This window comes from Octodon degus, unplaced genomic scaffold, assembly GCF_000260255.1.
Source record: "Octodon degus isolate 3935 unplaced genomic scaffold, OctDeg1.0 scaffold00010, whole genome shotgun sequence".
Lineage (NCBI taxonomy): Eukaryota > Metazoa > Chordata > Mammalia > Rodentia > Octodontidae > Octodon > Octodon degus.
In genome coordinates this window covers 10,670,651-10,689,056 of record NW_004524586.1, presented here as the reverse complement: position 1 = coordinate 10,689,056, position 18,406 = coordinate 10,670,651, and the positions used below count along the sequence as shown (strand labels likewise).

Below are 18,406 nucleotides of genomic sequence, written 5' to 3'. Positions count from 1 at the left end.
TTATGTCATGAAAGACTTTTATGGTTTTTTGTTTTTTTTTTTTTCCCTTTTTTTTCCTCCCCCCCCCCCCCCCCAATGTGGCTCCAGCCTCACCCTCACACCTGAGCATGCTGAGCCAGCCACTGAGACTGGGCATGTGTTGCACTGGGCGTGGTGGTGCAGGCCTGTAATCCCAGCTCTGGATAGGCGGAGACAGTGGAGAATCTCTGAGTCCAAGCTGCATAATGAGACCCTGTAGCCAATAAAAAAAAAAAGAACCATGTATCTTAACATTCAACAGGGATTACTGAACAAGTTGTCAAATGTAAAACTGTACTTTAAAAAGGTTTGCTGTTAATATCTGTACAAAAGATAGGATACTCACTACCTCTCATAGGTCCTAGGATAGTAATTGAAAATTGTCCTGTTTCTTGAAAATTATGTTAGTTTCCTTGTTGCTTAAACTTTTAAAATGCTAGAAGCTAGACGTGGTGCCATATACCTGTAATCCTAGCACTTGGGAGGCTGAGGCAGGAAGATCATCGGGAGCTTGAGGCCACCCTGTGCTATATGGTGAATTCAAGCCAGCCTGAATTACATGGTGAGACCCTGTCTCAGCCCCCCTCCCCTACTAGCTTCAAATGTAAAAGAAACTATGATTAAAAAGTCAAGTGTTTTGCTCTAAATGTATATAGTGAATATTGTAGAAGTTTAGTATTTAGTTAATGAATGTTAACTCAGAATGTAAAGGCAGACTTGTAAAGGAGCAGGTCCCTAAGGTATTTATATTTAACTTGATCAGCTGCAACTTGATAAACCCTAAGCGATTTTTTTTTTTTGTGTGTGTGTGTGTGTGTGTGTGTGGCCAGCTCAGCCCACCAGGGGGCGGGGCTGGCTGGCATGTGGTGCTGGGGGATTGAACCGTGGTCCCTGTGCTTTGCTTAGCTTGTTCTAGGTAGGTGCTTTAGACCACTGAGCCATCTCACCAGCCCCCTAAACGATTTGTTTTTATCTTTGTCCCCTTCTCTTCCTCCTCCTCCTCCTCCCTCCTTCCTCTTCTTCCTCTTTTCTTCCTCTTCCTCTTCCCCTTCCTTTTCTTCTCCTCCTCCTCCTCTTCCTCCTCTTCTTCCTCCTCCCCCCTTTTTTCTTCCCCCCTTCCTCCTTCCATCACCTTTTAGGATTCTTTTTTTTTTTTTTTGCGGAACTGAGGATTGAACTCAGCACTTGCCAGGCAAGCACTTATTCTACTGAGCCATCTCCCGGTCCCACCTTTTTGGATTCTGTCTGTCGTTTCTGAGGCATTCTGTGAGCCTGAGTTTTTCCTGTGTTGCTGGGAGTGTGGACTTAAGTTTTCACCCACAGTCAAATCTGCTCTCTGCTCTCCTGGCATTAGAGCATACTGAGAAGACACACTTCAGTTAAGTGCCACAGCCCCTAGGCTCAGAGATGGCGTGTGTGCATCTTAGCTTGTGGAAGCCTGGAGGATTGCTGAAGGTGTGGAAGGGGAAGCAGCCAACTGGTAGAACAGGGAGATAGGCTGCTAAGAACCTGTTGGGGAGTTCGGGCTGGGTAGAAGGCAGCAGGTAAGTAGAAAGCGTGGCTAATAGTGTGGTTGGCACTTTGTATTGGGGATTGCTTTGGTTTTATTTTTTTAATCAAAGATTAAACCAATGGCCTTTGTACTAAGCTATATCCTCAGTCCTTTCTATTTTGTGGGGTTTTTTTTCCCCCTCTTTATTTTGAAACAGTGTCTTACTGAAATGTTCAGATGCCCACATTGGGCTCAAGCTTACGATCTTTCTGGCTCAGCCTCCCACAGTGTTGGGATTATAGATAACATGTCACCATAGCTGGTTGGAGTGGTTTTTCCTCAGTGGCAGGGTCCTTACCCATGTTAGGTCTTAATAGTGACACTAGTGTGTAAAATGGGAGCATACAGGCATACCTGCACTCAGGAGTTCAGCTCTAGTCTGCCCAGCCATTAAGTCTCCCCCAGGTGTGCAGCTTCACCCTGCTGGACAGATTGTCCAGTTAAAGCAGATGTCAGCACACACAGAACAAAGTGAGCCTTCTCTCAGTTCCCTTTCCTAGTTGTCCTGTCTTAGCATCTCTGGCTCACAGACCCTCCTTCAACACAGTCCCTATATGGCTTCCTTCAGACCTTTCCACATTTAGAGTGGGCGGGTCTCCCTATGCACTCTAGAGACTGATGAGTCACTCTCGACTGGCAGCAGCTGAGGGTAACGGGTTTTGGGCCTTTGGGTGAAGTTGAGGGTGATTGTAGTGGGGGGGTCTACATTTTTCTGATTTGTGGGCAGAGTGGCCAGGGCAGCAGGCAGTAGGCCTGGGACTAAATTCCACGAATCTAACTTTAGTCCGTTCTGCTTAGCATGTGCGCTGGGTACATGTGCTCTGGGTAACCACCAGAGACTGGTATGACCTGTAACTGCATCTGGCTCAAGAGGTGCTTTGTTCTCAAGCCCAGTTTATAAGCAGTAGAGCCTCTACTCCCTGCATCTCCTTCACAGTTTCCAGCTTCCTGGATGGGGCAGAAGCTGCAGAGACAGTGCGTCCAAACCAAGTCTGATGACATTCTCGTAGAAGCATGTACACGTAAGGCAGGCGTGGTGGTGCACACCTGTAATTCTAGCACTCAGGAGGCAGCATTGCCACAAGTTGAGGCGCGCCTGGCCTAGAAGTGAGTGCACGGCCAGCCTGAACTACACAGTGACCCCGTCCCAAAAGGAAATAAATACAATCATCTGATACTCAGATTGCTAGTACTAAAGTTTTCTCGGTGTGCTTTATTCATTGAAACATCTGTTACGTTTCCTTGCAGAATAAAAGCCGTCCTCATTCTAGGGGAGAATATAATGTTTACAGTACCTTTCAAAGTCATGAACCAGAGTTTGACTATTTGAAAAGTCTAGAAATTGAAGAGAAAATTAATAAAATTAGGTGGTTGCCACAACAGAATGCTGCTCATTTTCTACTCTCTACAAATGGTAAGAATTTTTCCTTTAAGTGGCTTGTGACTTATAAATTTTCTGTATGGGTAGTTTCCATTTTAAGTTTTTCTAGATCTTGACTTTCCGTTAAACTTTGGGTAGGGGTGAATTACCAGCTAAAATGGCAAGTGATACATTGCAACTTGAAAGTATACCCCAATATTTCATTCTTTACTCTGCATGTGTATTTACATCCTTATTGTATGAAACAATATATTTATAATTGAAAATGTCAATACCCAGTTTAATACCAGTGTAGAGCCACAGAGTTTTCTAATACAGTACTCAAATAATAGTGATGCATGTTATATTTTCTTTTAATATGGAGATTGCATTTTTAAATTTCAGATAAAACTATTAAATTATGGAAAATAAGTGAACGGGATAAAAGAGCAGAAGGTTATAACTTAAAAGATGAAGATGGACGACTTCGAGATCCTTTTAGAATTACAGCACTACGGGTATACACTGCAGCTTCTTTAAACTTTCCAGCCCTTTTCAGATACTAATCAGGAACAGTGAGCATCAGCTGTGTGAAGAATACTATTAAGTGAAATACCATGAATCTATTCATTATAATAGTAATCATCTTGTGCATATGTTGTGGGGTTTTGCTTGTTTTTGGGGGGATGGTTGGTTGGTTGGTTAGTTTTGGTTTTGGTTCTGGTTCTTTTGAGATGGGGTCTTGTTTCATCGTCCAGGCTGGCCCAGAACTCACTATGTAACTCAGGCTGGCCTTGAACTTGGGGCAATCCTCCAATACAGAACTGGGATTGCACGCATGTGCCACCATGCCCAGCTGTATGTGTGTTTTAAAGTAGGAGTCTTCCAAGTTTTTGCCAAGGCAAAAAGTCATGTTCTACTCAGAAAATACAGCTAAGTGTGCTAAGGGAAAAGTTCATGTTTAATCCGTGGCTGACCTCTTTCTGAGCAGCACCTGGCATTCAGAGCACTTCCTTGGGAAATAGCTCAGGTTTCAGATTGGAAGATGAGCTATGGCCTAGCAAGGTAACATTAATGACAGGACTAATGGAGTTTCCTCTTAGGCTAGCTAGGGCACAATTTTGGTGTTTCTCAGTTCTTTACCTCTATGAGTGTTGTTATTCTTGGTGTTTTGTTTTTGTTTTTCGTTTCTTGTTTTTTTGAGACAAGGTCTCGCTCAGCCTGGCCCTAAACTCACTTTGTAGTCCAGGCTGGCCTTGAACTCAGAGGTGATCCTGCCTCAGCCTCCCAAGTGCTGGGATTACAGGCATGTGCCACCACACCTGTATTATTAAATTGTCTCCTGACCACATTTCATCATTTCTAATAATATTTTTACATCAGTGTTGAGTAAAACTTAAAATCTGAGTGTCTTATAATTGGTGCACACATGTAGTTTCTTCAATTAAATAGGTAAAGAGTTTTTAAAAAAGAAAAAGAAAAAAGCTTGACTCCTACCCAGATAATTGGGTGAGTCACAGGAAGTGCTGCCAGGGACAGAGCCCAGCACAAAGACCAACACCCGCCTAGAGGCACTCTGGAGAAAGCCGCATGGTCCCAGAGGGTGTAGGTGGTGTTTGGAAATGGTTGGTTGTCTGATTTCTCAGTGAGGTTTGGGCACCACCACACCATTTTCATTGGGTCAGGACTCCTTATCTAGCACATTTAAGGTCAGTGGGTGAGGGTGCAGCTGGAAAGAGTGCAGCACACAGTGCCCCTTCCCTGGCACAAGCCAGTTGCAGTGTGGCAGGCCTGCCTGTGTAGTAGACGTGACCTATTCTGATGCCATTCCTTTAGCCATATGGAGGGGAGCAGCAGCCCATTGAGGGCCATTTCTATCCCTACTAGCTATAGATAGTGAATTGTAGGCCAAGCAGGACAGTTTTTCTCTGACCTGTTTGACAGTCACCAGGTTTTCTATTCCTTCAAACTAAGAAGGGCAGTGTTGTTTAAAGAAATTTATGGGTCGCAAGATAATTTTTATTTTAAAAGTGATTCTGTTATACTAGTGCTGCATTTGCATATGAATCGGTCTAAATCACATTTAATGCCAGTCATGTTAGTTTTGAAATTTCACCAGATAAATGGTCAGCCTCGTGAGACGGAAAGTATCTTGGTGGTGAGGGCTGCATGAGACCTGTTGAGTGCTGTCTTTCTCTTTCCCTGCCTGCAGCACCCCCCAAGTGCCTGTGTAGCCCTCTCAGGAGCCCAGACCTTCTCATCAAGTCCTAGAACACACAGCTCTGTGGGTTGACATATTTAATTTGCAGGAACTGTAGGCTTTGTTGGGCCAATGTTAATTTTGTTGCAGGCGTATGAGAAGAATAGCTGCTGTTTTGGCTGCACTGTGAGGGTACAGGTCGTGGGCTGGAGGAGTGGTGCAGACTGGGTCTGCCTTTGAGTTCTTGCCTCTCAAAGTTCACCGTGAACTGTTACATTGTCTGACCTTAGGTGGACAAGGGTTGCTGCTGCTGTTTTTGATTTTTTTTTTTTTTCTCTGAAGTTATTTTAGTGGTATAGAAGAGTTTAATTAAAAGAAAGACTCTAGGGAATAATTGTCATGTGTTTTGATTAAAGATTTGTTATAGAGTCATGAGCAGGGTGTGTGTGTGTGTGTGTGTGTGTGTGTGTGTGTGTGTTAAGGAGGAGTTTAATTCACCTCACAGGCAAGTGTGGGTTTCTATACTGTAATGATAGACCTGGCTTTTAGTGTTCTAGAGACCCTAAGGGTGTGGTCTGCACTGATTGGGTTAAAATGAGAGCTGGTCTCTCTATGTATTTTCTCAAGGTCGTTTTTACAGAATTTAGCCAGAGAAAACTGGCGATGTTTGTTACTGGCCTAACCTTCAAGGCTGTCTTCTGGTGTCTGATTACAAAATAACAGAGAATGATAATGTTTTTATTTATTTTGAAGCTTCAGCTTCCCTTCTAGCCAGCTAAAAGTGAGGTACAACCTTTTCCTCTGTGGACACTGTTGCTCCTGACCCCACTGTTGACTTTGCTCACCTATTCTCTAGTCAGTCACTTTCCTCTCCATCTCTGCCCTTTCAACACAGTGGTGTGTGCCCCAGAAGCCTCTCTCAGCACACACTCATCATGCCATTTCCTTTTTTTTTGCATTTGATGAAGTATAATATATAATGTGTGTGCATATATACACACATATTTGTGTGTGTGTGTGTGTGTGTGTGTGTGTGTATAAAGATATATATATATACATCTATATATGTATATCCAGACATACATCCACATGTAAGTGGCCAGCTCTCCGTGAAGGTTCAGGCTGAACACACCTGTGGAGCCAGCTGCAGATAATCAACGAAGTGACCTTAGCTCCCCAGTGTTCTCCCATCCTTTTACACGTGTACAGCCTCATCACTTAGGCCCATGTTGTTGATGCAGAGAAGCAGATCACTAGTGCAGTCAGGAGGTTTGTGCGTCCAGCTGCAGAGAAAGGACAGAAGACAAAGGGAGTGTCTTCACTACACCTTCCAAGATACTGTTGTCCAGCCTCTGGGTTGTGTCCACCAGGGGACAGAGGAGAGTAAAGCACCAGGTCTCTGGAGGCAGTTGGTTAGGGTTAGTTAATCTTTGTGTCTTCAACAGGAGTGTGTTAGCCCCAGTATTGGAAACAAGGAGGAAAAACTTTGAATAGATTTAACTATTCTGTTCTGTGCCTGTTAGCATAGCTCTGCTAAGTGGTCATCTGGGTATGTTGCCTGTACAGAAATTTGTGTCTTGTTACCTGCTTCGTGTGTTATGACCTTTGTTTTGAATGCCTGTTTCCTTCCATTTTTAGGTCCCTATATTGAAGCCCATGGACCTTATGGTAGAAGCAAGTCCGCGGCGAATTTTTGCAAATGCTCACATGTATCATATAAGTTCCATTTCAGTAAATAGTGATCATGAAACGTATCTTTCTGCAGATGACCTGAGAATAAACCTATGGCATTTAGAAATCACAGATAGAAGCTTTAGTATCCTTCACCAGGTGGTTATTTCTGCATTTTTCTTAGGATTATTATTCATTTATATCTCACGTGCCTTTGTAGTCTTACATCTCAGAGTCTAATCGTTTAAGTACAGTTTGCTACTTAGTAGCCTGTAATGTGAGTTCTCTTGTGATTTATTGTCCCTAAAAATACAAATTCCTTTCTGTCTTGGGGAAAGTCCTCTCTAATCAAATGAACCTGAAGCTTATGGCCTACATGATTCTGACAGAGAGTCTTTAAGTAGAGTATATTTGAAAAGTCAGCATTGGGTACTTTTTCTTCTACATTTGCAAATAGCTAGTAAAATTGCAAATATGGCTTGGATTATAGTGGTGTTTAATTACACATGAGAACTCTGTTCTGTTGCGGCTCGGCCAGTGTCTTGCCTTGGGCTCCTGAAATGGCTGTTCCCTGCTTCCAGACTCAGCCCATCTGTGCCACCCAGGACTCTTGTAGGCACTCGAGGCGCCCAGTCACTGTGGACCTCTCCCAGCCACGAGGGGCTACCTCAGTGCCTGTGATACTCAGTCTGTGCCCATGTCCTCGTAGGTAAGATTAGCAGGATTATGGCTCGTGGGAGCTTTTCTGGTATTCTATCCTGTGAGGTCCTCTAGCTACCTCTCTCCCAGGCCCCATCTTTCTCCTGTCTCTTTTGTTTTTGTTTGAGACAGTCTTCCTCTGGAATTCAAGATGACCTTGACCTCTCAGCAGTTCTCCTGCCTCAGCCTGCCAAGTGCTGGGATTATAGGAGTGCAGCACTATGCTGAGCTATAGCTATCTCTTTAAAGTAGGAATCATCAGACTCTGTCAGCACCCTCTTTCTGCCAGACCGGCACACACATCAGTCTGACTCTGAGCAACTCTAAGGCTCTGTAGTCTGTAGGTCATGATCCCTCTAGTACCTAGTGGCTTGAACTATGGATTTAGTTTGTTGGTTTTCTCAGTTGGAAGGTATATAGCCCTATTGCAAATTCTTCCCTTGTTATTCTGATCGAGATAATTTATGTTGACACTGTTCTCATGACTCAGAACGAGCTGTTCCCTAATGTCCAGTAATTAGGAGAGCAATATCTTTTGGAATTTTTTTGCAGTATTCTTATGTTTGTAAATGTGTGTGTAAGAATTGGGTTTTGCGTAGGTAGCCCTCAGTTACCTTCCTTGCATATATCCTTCAGTGTGTGCTGCCCTGCTGTTAGGAGTTCATGAGCTAGTCGTGGCAGCATGGTACAAGTCGGGTTTATGTCTGATCGACCCTCTGTCGGGTACCTCCTGCGGTCTGCTTTCTGCATCCCTCCCTGCCAGAGGTGTGAGCCTTTGGAGTACAGTGTGTTTGGTCAGCCACCTTAATGTCTGGTCTCTTAAACTCACTCCATGGTTCCTCTGTCTCCCTCACTCGGTTGGGTGAAGCTAACCCAGTCACCAACCTCTGCCTTAACACTGTGCTCCAGACATTGTGGATATCAAGCCTGCTAACATGGAAGAGCTGACGGAAGTCATCACTGCTGCCGCGTTCCACCCACACCAGTGCAATGTGTTTGTCTACAGCAGCAGCAAAGGGACTATCTGGCTATGTGACATGCGTTCCTCTGCCCTGTGTGACAGACACTCTAAGTGTAAGTACCTGGTGCTTACTAATAGGATCATTTAAGTTCTTTTTTCCAAACACTGACCCATCTGCACAAATGGAAGGCCTATCTTACCCTCTCCATATTCAGGCAAGTGTGAGGGCTCTGCCTTTTGCAAAGCGCAGTAGCTGTGCTATGGCCACCGCTCATGGGGAGTGGATCTGGAGATCTTGTTCCCTGCTGGTGACCAGCCTAAGCTGACTGCTGTGGGACAAGGGGTCTTGGTGTCAGTGTTGACTTCTGCCCCAGACCCAGTGCCTCATCTGACCACTTCCTGGTCTGGGGCCAGATAGAAACCACTTACAATCTCTGTCTTTGTGTAGCAGAATGCAGGCTGAGACTGCCACTGTGCAGTTCACTTGTGGCCATGTCAGCTGTGGGTGCGATCTGTGTTCATACTGAGCTCTGCTAGAGTCAAAGCCAGCTCTGTGGAGGGACAGTCTACAGTTTAGTCCACTGGGCCTTGAAGTTCTCTCTAGTTGATGCCATAAATAATAGGTCTGCCAGGCATGGTGGCACATTTCTATAGTCCCAGCTACTCCAGACACCAGGAGGGTCAGCGACCAAGGATTTCCAGGTCTAAACTGAAAACAGTATGCTCAAATATATAGAAAATCATAACCCATGTTTTGTGTTATACAATGTGATTTTAAGAGTAATTTTTATTTGTCAGCAAAGTAATTTAATTCAATAAAGGCTAAATGTTACAGTAACCAGCTTCAAGTTAACTTTTTTTTTTTTTTTTTTTTTTGCGGAACCAGGGATCGAACTCAGGCCCTTGCGCTTGCCAGGGAAGCGTTTATTCCACTGAGCCATCTCCCCGGCCCCTCAAGTTAACTTTTGTCTTTTGTTTTATTTTAGTACAGGATTTCACTGTAGATCAGACTTGTAGTGATCTCCTGCTTACAGCCTCCCAAGGGCTGGAATTACTGGCACGCACAATCATGCCCAGTCCCAGGGGTGGGGCCAGCAGGGCAGGCCTGGGCATCGGTCTCCACACCCCTGTGTCTACCTAAACAAGCACTTTAATCCACTGAGCTATTTAGCCTGCCCTTCAAGTTAACTTCCTGTGTAGTGCTAACAAGCAGTATAGGTTCATTTAAGTCTCATTAGAATATGACTATTCAATATGCAAAGTAGAACCTTTATTGCTGACTAGCTTTGGCCAGTGGATCCACTTGGAAATTAATAGTGAACCCCCACATTGCCAGGTTACTCCCACAAGCTGACACTTTCCTTAGAGGTGCTCTTTATCAGCTGTCCTCTTCCTGTGAGGGACGTGGATGGGGCAGGGCGTCATGTGCTCAGGCCAGGTGCCATGAGAACACAAGCATCTGTGTAGTCATGGTTTCAGTCTCATGCCATGGTCCCAAACCTGGTACATGTCCAGATGCTGCCAAGGCCTTGCCCATCTGATTTTTGTTCCAAATCTGCAAGAAATTTTGGTGTGTATATTTTGGGTATTCATCCCATCAACCCTGGTGGTAGGGCCTCTGCAGCTGTTACCTACAGAATTGAGGGAAAAAGGAAAATTTAGAGAAGCCCAAAAGGTCAGGAGATTTAGCACTGTCAAAACTGAGTTCTCCAGAGCCTTGGTGAAGGTCCCAAACCTATTTGAGCTTGAAAATGATCTGTCCTCTGATTTAAAACAGAAGATTGAAGTACTTCATTTTGTTTTTTAGTTTTTGAAGAGCCTGAAGATCCCAGCAGTAGATCCTTTTTCTCAGAAATAATTTCATTCATCTCTGATGTCAAATTCAGCCATAGTGGTCGATACATGATGACCAGGGACTACCTGTCTGTGAAGGTTTGGGACCTCAACATGGAGAACAGGCCTGTGGAGACCCACCAGGTGCATGAGTACCTGCGAAGCAAGCTCTGTTCCCTGTATGAGAATGACTGCATCTTTGACAAGTTTGAGTGCTGTTGGAATGGTTCAGACAGGTAAGCCTGCATCGTGTCAAGAGTCACTCTAAATGATGGCTAATTCCTCAGGGTCTCCATCTGGGCTTTCAGACTGGGACTCAAACTCAGTTACCATGGGGAGACTGGGAATTGTCACTGTCCAGAGGAGCAGAAGAGGGATTGTGCTTTCTAGGCCTTATTTGCTGGCTGATATCAGAGAAGAAGGGCATCTGAGCAGATAGCTTACGTCCTAGTCAGCCTACATTTAGACAGAAGCATAGTACAACATAGGTAGTAAATGACTGACTGCAACTGTTCATTATACCCAGCTGAAGAAGAATGGGTAGGGAAGTGCCTTGCCTTGCTCACATGTACGGCTGCCTTTACATTTGGAGAGACGTGGAGAAGAGCGCCAGCGGGACTCTGCGTACACACTGCTCTGAAATGGTGGTCTGTAGTGTGCTAGTGACAGGGCCTCCATAATTTATTTTTTGCATATACTTTAAATACTGTTTCCACTGCTGCTGAGAGTTAAGTCTTTAATGTTATACCAAATTAAAAGCCACACATTTCAAATAATGAAAAGAGATTATCTTTATGTAGAATATTTGTTTAGAATTTAAGTGAATAGGAGTTCTGATATTGGGCACAAGTGGCTAGGCAGTTCAAGTACTTCAGCATAGAAATGCTGGCTGTGACACAATAAATACCACTTCACATGCAAAGTTGAGCACATGAATAACCAAGGGGAATTTCATAAGATCCACAAATAAAGAGGGACTAGAACCTAGAACAGAAAATTACTCCAAAGCCCTGTGGCTTCAGGGACACCAGAGGACATCAGGAGGCTGTACCTCAGTCTCCACCACTGAGTAAGGTCGCTTGGGCCCGTATAAGGTAGAGTTGAGACCCGGACCCTTAGGGTTTTATGAGGAAAACCTTCATGTAAGTAGTCCTAATTTATCTGAGACCTTAGATTTGGGTGGCTAGAAATCTGAGATGTTAGCCAGCTGCACTTGGTGGTGCACATCTGTAATCCTAATGTTCAGGAAGCTGAGGCAGGAGGCTCACCACAAGTTCAAGGCCAGTCTGAATTACAGAGTAGGACTCTGTCTCAAACAATCAAAAAAATAAAATTAGTGCCATCTCTGTACCTTGATTATATGGTTCTGAGGCCACCATTCAGCTGTGGAGATTTACCGTACTTGGGGCCAGACAGGGCTTTTGAGTCATTTTCAGTTCTGGGTTCAACTCCCTCTTTTTCTTTTTTTTGTGGAACCGGGGATTGAACTCAGGTCCTTGCATTTGCCAGGGAAGCGCTTATTCCACTGAGCCATCTCCCCAGCCTGTTTCTTTTCTTTTTAGCCTCATACAGAAAGTTAATTAAATACCTCCATGTGGCCAGCGTCCTGGGTATCCTGGGATAGACCTATCTAGACCTTTTTACAGACTCACTTGCTGCTCTGGAATGTTTCAGAGAAGCCAAGGACTCCTTTCTCAGGTCACGGGAAGCAGCGTGAGCTTTGTGCTGGCATCGGTTCCCATGAGGCAGAAGCTATGTAGGCAGTGGAGCTGTATAGCAGCTGTTGAAAGATCCACTGCTTTTATGGTAGGTGGTAAGCAAGCCTGCACTTCACCTCTCACCTCAAGGTAGGGAGTACTCAGGAGCCATAGCAAACCCAGTGAGAACAGATAAGGCTGCTGTTCTGCGATGGATTATCCTAGCCAGCACCTTTAGGGCTTCTGCAGTTCCTGTAGAGCCACCAAAATGCCAGATCAGTTAGCTAAAGAGATCTTGAATTGGTGAGCTGCAAGGAAGGTAAGAAGTTATCCAAAATATAAGCCAGAGAAACAGAAAGCATGAAAGGTTGAAAGCATGAAGGAAAGAATGATGTGTGGTACACGTCCATGTGAAGTATCCGAAAGTACAGAATATGGGAAGTGATGAGAGTCAAGAATTTTCTTCCATAAGGGGCTGGGGAGATGGCTCAGTAGAATAAGTTCTTCCCTGGCAAGCGCAAGGCCCTGAGTTCAATCCCCAGTTCCGCAAAAAAAAAAAAAAAAAATTTCTTCCATGGAAGACTGAATACAGCGTACAGAAATCTACACACAGTGACTATAAAGGCTTCTAGATGCATACCAGAATGAAAAGCAGCCTGAGAAGGAAAAGTGGCATAGAGAATAGACACTGAGGCTGGAAGTAGACTTCTCCACAGCCACAGTGGAAGCCTTTTTTGTCCACTTTTGTTACTGACACAAAATACCTGTGGCTGGATGATTTTAGAAAGAAGAGGACCCTCCAATTTAGCTCACAGTTTGGGAGAAAAAAAAACCTGTAGGGGGCCAGTGAGATAGCTCAGTGGACTAAGTGTCTGCTTGGGCAAGTACAGGGACCAGGATTCAGGCGTGGTGGTGCAGACTTATAACCCAGCACCAGGGAGGCTGAAAACAGGATCACTATGAGTCCAAGCTGCATAGTGAGACTCTGTACCAGATACTCTTTAAAAAACGTGTAAGTTTGGGTAGTTACATTGTTAAGCCTCTGATCAAGCTCTCCTGACTGATGTATATCACGTTGTAAGAGAATGTGTGCAAGAGAGTACGTGGCGGGAGAGGAAGCAAGAGATCCAGCCAGGCTCTCCTGAATAACTCACTCTTGCATAACTAATGTAGTTCTTTAAGACCTAATCTAGTCTCGAGTGACCTCCCCCAGGCTCTTGAGCATGAATCTACTCATGAAGACATCCCTCATCGCTTGAACACCTGTTCAAGTCCCCACCACCTCAGCCCCCTGTATTGGAGAGCTCAGCTTAGTGTGCTGATGCTAGATGGTAAGCTTCTGACTATTTTCAGCGTGCTGGGAGCTTAGAAGTGTGTATAAAGGACCACTTAAGAAAAGCAGAATATGCTTCATTTCTCTGTGGAATATGCTTCCAGCATGAGTGGTATTCCAGAAAGGTCTGTGACTTAGCAGATAAGCAGAACAGCCTGCCAAGACGTGAGCAAAGTTCACCCCTTATGGCCTTCCAGATCTGTGTTGACGTCCCAACAGGCTAGCTGAGGGACACCGCCGTACACTGTACAGTGAACATGCTCCAAGTATTACAAGACTTGAAGAAATTTCAGGGGAGTGTTAGGAGATTTAGAGACTGGGGGACTTCCAAAATGCCCTAAAAACGCAGGCTGGGAAGAAAAGTACCACATGGTTCGTGTACATTAAGATTGAAGCTTCTCAGTCAGGTGCAGGTGGCGTCAAACGTGCCTGTAGCCCCAGCACTCTGAAAGACAGAGGCAGGGGGATTGAGGGTGAAGCCCAGCCCAAGTAAGACAGTGTGTCACAATTTTAAAAAATGCCTGGGGGTGTAGCTCAGGGCAAACAATCCCTAGTACTTCCCAAAAAAGAGTGCACAAGATTAAAAGACCCACTTTAAGGAGTAGCTGGTCTCTTGGCAGCAGCATGGAGAATCACACTGTTGAGGGCACACATGAGGTCTAACTGTCTCGTGATGGCATGTTCACTACGCTATTCTTCGTTCATGTCGGTATGTCTGAAATACTACAGAATATTTCAGTCACGCATTTTCAAGAACGTCTGAGGATTTGCTTTATCTACTCACACTTGCCAATACTCTTACCTTCTTGGCTGGATGCTTCTATTGAGAAGGGTAAAATGGAGCAAGCTCTTCCGTGCTGTGCTTGTCACCCTGCAGTGTGGCAGGGCCTTGTTGTGCCCTAGGTTGTCTAGCAGAAAGATGGAGCTGCTTACTTGTGAGTGCACTTACACCTGTTTCACCTTCTTCCGTTCTTTGGGGGGTACAGGAGTGATCCTGGGCCAGGTGTTTTTGCAGGTGGATGCCAGGTGAGCTGGGGCAGTGCCCACCTCCAGTGCAGGCATTGTTTCTTAATTTAAAAGTACGTAGCCATAGAATTGTATACAAGTTGCTTTGCTTTTTAATGTTACAGGAATGGAAATGTGTACTTCTTCCTGAAAAATATCTTGCTGGTCCGTATTCTAAGTAATTGTTGCAGTTGCTGTAGCCTTAATAACATAATTGTAAGCTTAAGATTAGTATATTTTTATTCTTTTCTAAACATTGTGTGTGTTGCCCTGGAGTGCAGACCATCAAGCACACTGGTTTTGAAACTAAGCATAGTGCTGCTGTTCCAGGAATGCCCTTAACATAGTTCACATCTCAGACTGGGTAGATAGCTCAGCAGTCTTAAGTGCCTGCCTGGCAAGCACAGGGACCAGGGTTCTATCCCCAGTAACCCAAGTGCTGTGCCTGCCCCCGGACCCCCCACTGCACCGTGCCAGCCACCGAAACCAAACGTAGTGGCACACACCTGTCATCCCAGTGCTGGGGAGGCTGAGAAGGGAGAAACACTACAAGTCGTAACTGCATAGCGAGACCCTGTGCCAAATAAACGTGGTTCACATCTCCAGCTCCTCTGCTTTTAGATATCCTTGTGCTTAACAATAGATTTGACTTAACCAAGGAGTTTGTAGTTCTAAATGTTTGTGGGGAGCAGGGATTAGATGAGGTAAAATCAGACTCGAAAGTATTTGCAAGTGGCCAGGGAAAGCCTGGAGTCATAGTGACCTTGATATAGTGGCCCGGAGATCTTGGCACCTAGATAGCATAAAGGCCACTCACCATGCGTGAGTAAGCGAAGGGCTGTGGGTGTGAGATAGATAGGCAGAAAGCAGGCTTAGCGACCTGCCATGGCTACCTTGTCATGAAGTCAGCAGACTTCGTCATAGTACAGACCTTGCTCATCAAGAACCAGACTTATTCTGTCCTGAAGCCAGAGATAAGATTATGGCAGCATTTGCTATTACTGAGCCATTTTTGTAGTAAAAGTAAGACTAAAACTTTTTGCCAGTGTAAGCTGGATGTGGGAGTATAGTTCAGCTCAAGGGCACAGAACCACTGGGGAGGTGGGGGGAGGAGACGTATCCGTCTAATACGACTCATAAGCATATCGATTTTAATGGGATTATTCAGCTGCAGAAACATTAAAATTGATCATATCGAGCTTATTGGGAAATGGAGTTCTAAATTGCTCCCATCATACCTAGCCCCTATTTAAGACTTTCTATTATTATTATTATACTATATATGTACGTTACTTATGTGAAAGAAACTTTAAGGATAAAGTATCGTTTGATCAACTGTATGAGTATAGAAACACTGACATATGTGATTAATGTCTACATGCTTGTACATAAAGTTGAGCAGGAAATCATTACTGTGCTTTCTGACCATTAGTATTTCATTTCTGTTTCTGGAAATTACTTGGCCTCATAGAAGGAAGGGCCATCCTGCACATGGGGTGCCAGCCACACTAGGTCCCGTGCTTCCTGCCTGTCGTGCCAGGCACTTGTAGTGACACTCCTTTCTTCTTTTGCACAGTGCTATCATGACGGGGTCCTACAACAACTTCTTTAGAATGTTTGATAGAAACACTCGGCGGGATGTTACACTGGAAGCTTCAAGAGAGAACAGCAAACCCCGAGCCAGCTTAAAACCCCGGAAAGTATGTACAGGTGGTAAAAGGAAGAAAGATGAGATTAGTGTGGACAGTCTAGACTTCAACAAGAAGATCCTTCACACAGCCTGGCACCCCGTGGAGAACATTATTGCTGTAGCTGCCACCAATAACTTGTATATATTCCAGGACAAAATCAACTAAAAAAGCTAACTGGAGGACCAAGTCTTATTTCAAATAGTTAAGCCGTTGTTTTCTGTCAAAGAAAAGGCGTTGTCCTCTCCATTAAGAACAGAGATGCACTTCCTACTTCCCTTCCTAACAGGAAAGACCTCAGCTGGAATCCTGGCGTAGCTCTGCATTTAGCCCAGGGAGAGATGCTTGCTGCTGCTCAAGGGGAAAACCCACTCAAAGCAGACGTGGCGGACAGTGCTCAATAAAGGCCATTACTCAAAATAAATGTATTTATTTAAGTCTGAGCCTTCCTTTCCTCTTCATAGACCAAAAACTAACCTCCAAGAGAAGTGTTGTCACACATTTCTGTCCCCAGCTCAATCTTCTTTCTCCGCCATCCCATGGCCTTCACCTGGACGTAGCCTGACCACCATCCATTCCTGGCTGGCCCCTCAGAGCCAGGCGGGTGTGCCCACCTGAGGCGTGTGGCTGCGGCCCGCCAGGCAGGCAGGTCACTCACACATCGACCATCACACCTTCTGGTGTAGCCACTCAATAAACAGCACACTGCAAAGTGTTCTTAAATGCGAGCATAAGTATTGTCTTTTTATTTGTCTCAATTACATATAATAAAATTATGCAGAATTCTGCAGAGTAATTTGAGAAACTAAAAAAAAAAAAAATGGGAAACTTGTCCTTTAGCAGAAGGGCATGATGTGTGTAGTGCTTCAGATTCTACATGTTAACGACCCCAGGCTGCCATCACTGTCTTGTTTCTGCAGAAATAGTCCTTCTGTTACACCAGGTAAGGCCTGGGGAAGGCCGTAACTTCAGTCCACCTCCAAAAGAAAGTTACATAATTGCAAGAGTAATGAAATTGCTATCAAATTAACACCTGGCTTAAAGTACACCTCAAATTCACAATAATTGAAAACTTGCGTGCTTTTTAAATCTTTTTAAAATACTTTGGGTGAGAAATGTACTTTTTAAATATTGCTAAAATTATATGCATGCTAAATTTCATATTGCATTTCAAGCCAGAATTAAAAGTTTTAATTTTGTGATGCCTCCAGTACCTTGGTTTATTTCAAAAGATCTCTGATATCAAATCAAGACTTCCCAACACAGAAAATAAAGAGGTGTACCAACACTAAGTAACTAGAGCTTCTGAGGGATTTAACCCACAAGCTCAGTGTCCTGCGGAGGGCTGTGGAGCCAGGACGCACATGCTATTGCTAAAATTAACATATATTTTGATTAATAATGATATGCAAAGAAAAGTCCTCTGAATTAACATTAGCAGAATGTCCCTTTAGTTCACATTAAGTTAGAAATTGATAACGTAAAGTACTTTTATTTAAAAATAATACTGTATCCTGGTTGCGACACAGTTTATGTCTGATGTGGAGCAGAGTTGTTCAAGCATTCGTCAGCCCTGATCCATAAGAAAAAACAGTTCTAGTAAAACGAGATTGTATATATTTGTTCCAACTATTTTGACCAAAAAGTTTAATAAATTTTAAATGTGTAACTGGATTTGTACTGTGTATTTGGACACCTTTTTTGATCTTTAGAATTATTTTTCGCTGAATAAAAAACCAACCTGTAACCCCAGAGAGAACAGCACAGCGGTGAATGTGCAGGCTCACCGTGTGCTCAGGTGACCTCTGGGGCTTGTGAGGGCTGGGTGTGCTCCTGGTCCACAGGGATGACGTGAGCTCCCAACCAGGGGCAGCTGCCAGCAGCCCTGCCCCCACCTCTGCGGGCTCTGTTCAGTACTGTGTTGACATTTTCAGGGCTGTTCTTCGTGGCAGTCACATGTAGTAGCAAAAAGGATTGATTATTGGGAATTTTTTAAACTTTCTACCTTTGTCTTTTATATATTTGCTTCTAAGGTAAAATCCTGTGAGTTTCAGAATTACTGTTTTGTTTATATTTAAGCTTATGAAATACTGTTCCTGTCATTTTTCTTCTAAAACTCCTATTTAAAGGTAGATACCTGTTTCTGAAAATTACGTGAATTGTCTTGCTGCTTAGAACTTTTGCTCTTGATGTGTGATGGTTGATGACCTGGACTAGGTGAGTAAGCTTATTCCCGTGCATTTGGTGGTTTTCGGGCCCTCCCACCAGCCCTCAGAGCCTAGTCATTGGCATTGGTGAGCTGAGCAGTCCAGAGAAGCCAAGTAGAGACTGTCCACACAGCCTGTGGGAGCTAAGTAACGGCTGGCTTCCACGCCAGATGCCATCCCTA

At 44.3% G+C, this 18,406-nt stretch overlaps 1 protein-coding gene across 1 annotated transcript in view; it reads left to right on the top strand.

Annotated features, from left to right (window-relative positions):
• Ppp2r2d (protein phosphatase 2 regulatory subunit Bdelta) overlaps positions 1-16,667 on the top strand; it is a 39,154-nt gene extending 22,487 nt beyond the window's left edge. Inside the window, exons 5-10 of the mRNA XM_023708886.1 lie at positions 2,819-2,984; positions 3,336-3,448; positions 6,769-6,946; positions 8,410-8,574; positions 10,269-10,530; positions 15,906-16,667. Coding sequence (XP_023564654.1) covers positions 2,819-2,984; positions 3,336-3,448; positions 6,769-6,946; positions 8,410-8,574; positions 10,269-10,530; positions 15,906-16,185 — 1,164 coding nt within the window. The 3' untranslated portion in view covers positions 16,186-16,667. The remainder of the gene's footprint in view (positions 1-2,818; positions 2,985-3,335; positions 3,449-6,768; positions 6,947-8,409; positions 8,575-10,268; positions 10,531-15,905) is intronic.
• Positions 16,668-18,406: the final 1,739 nt, after the last annotated feature.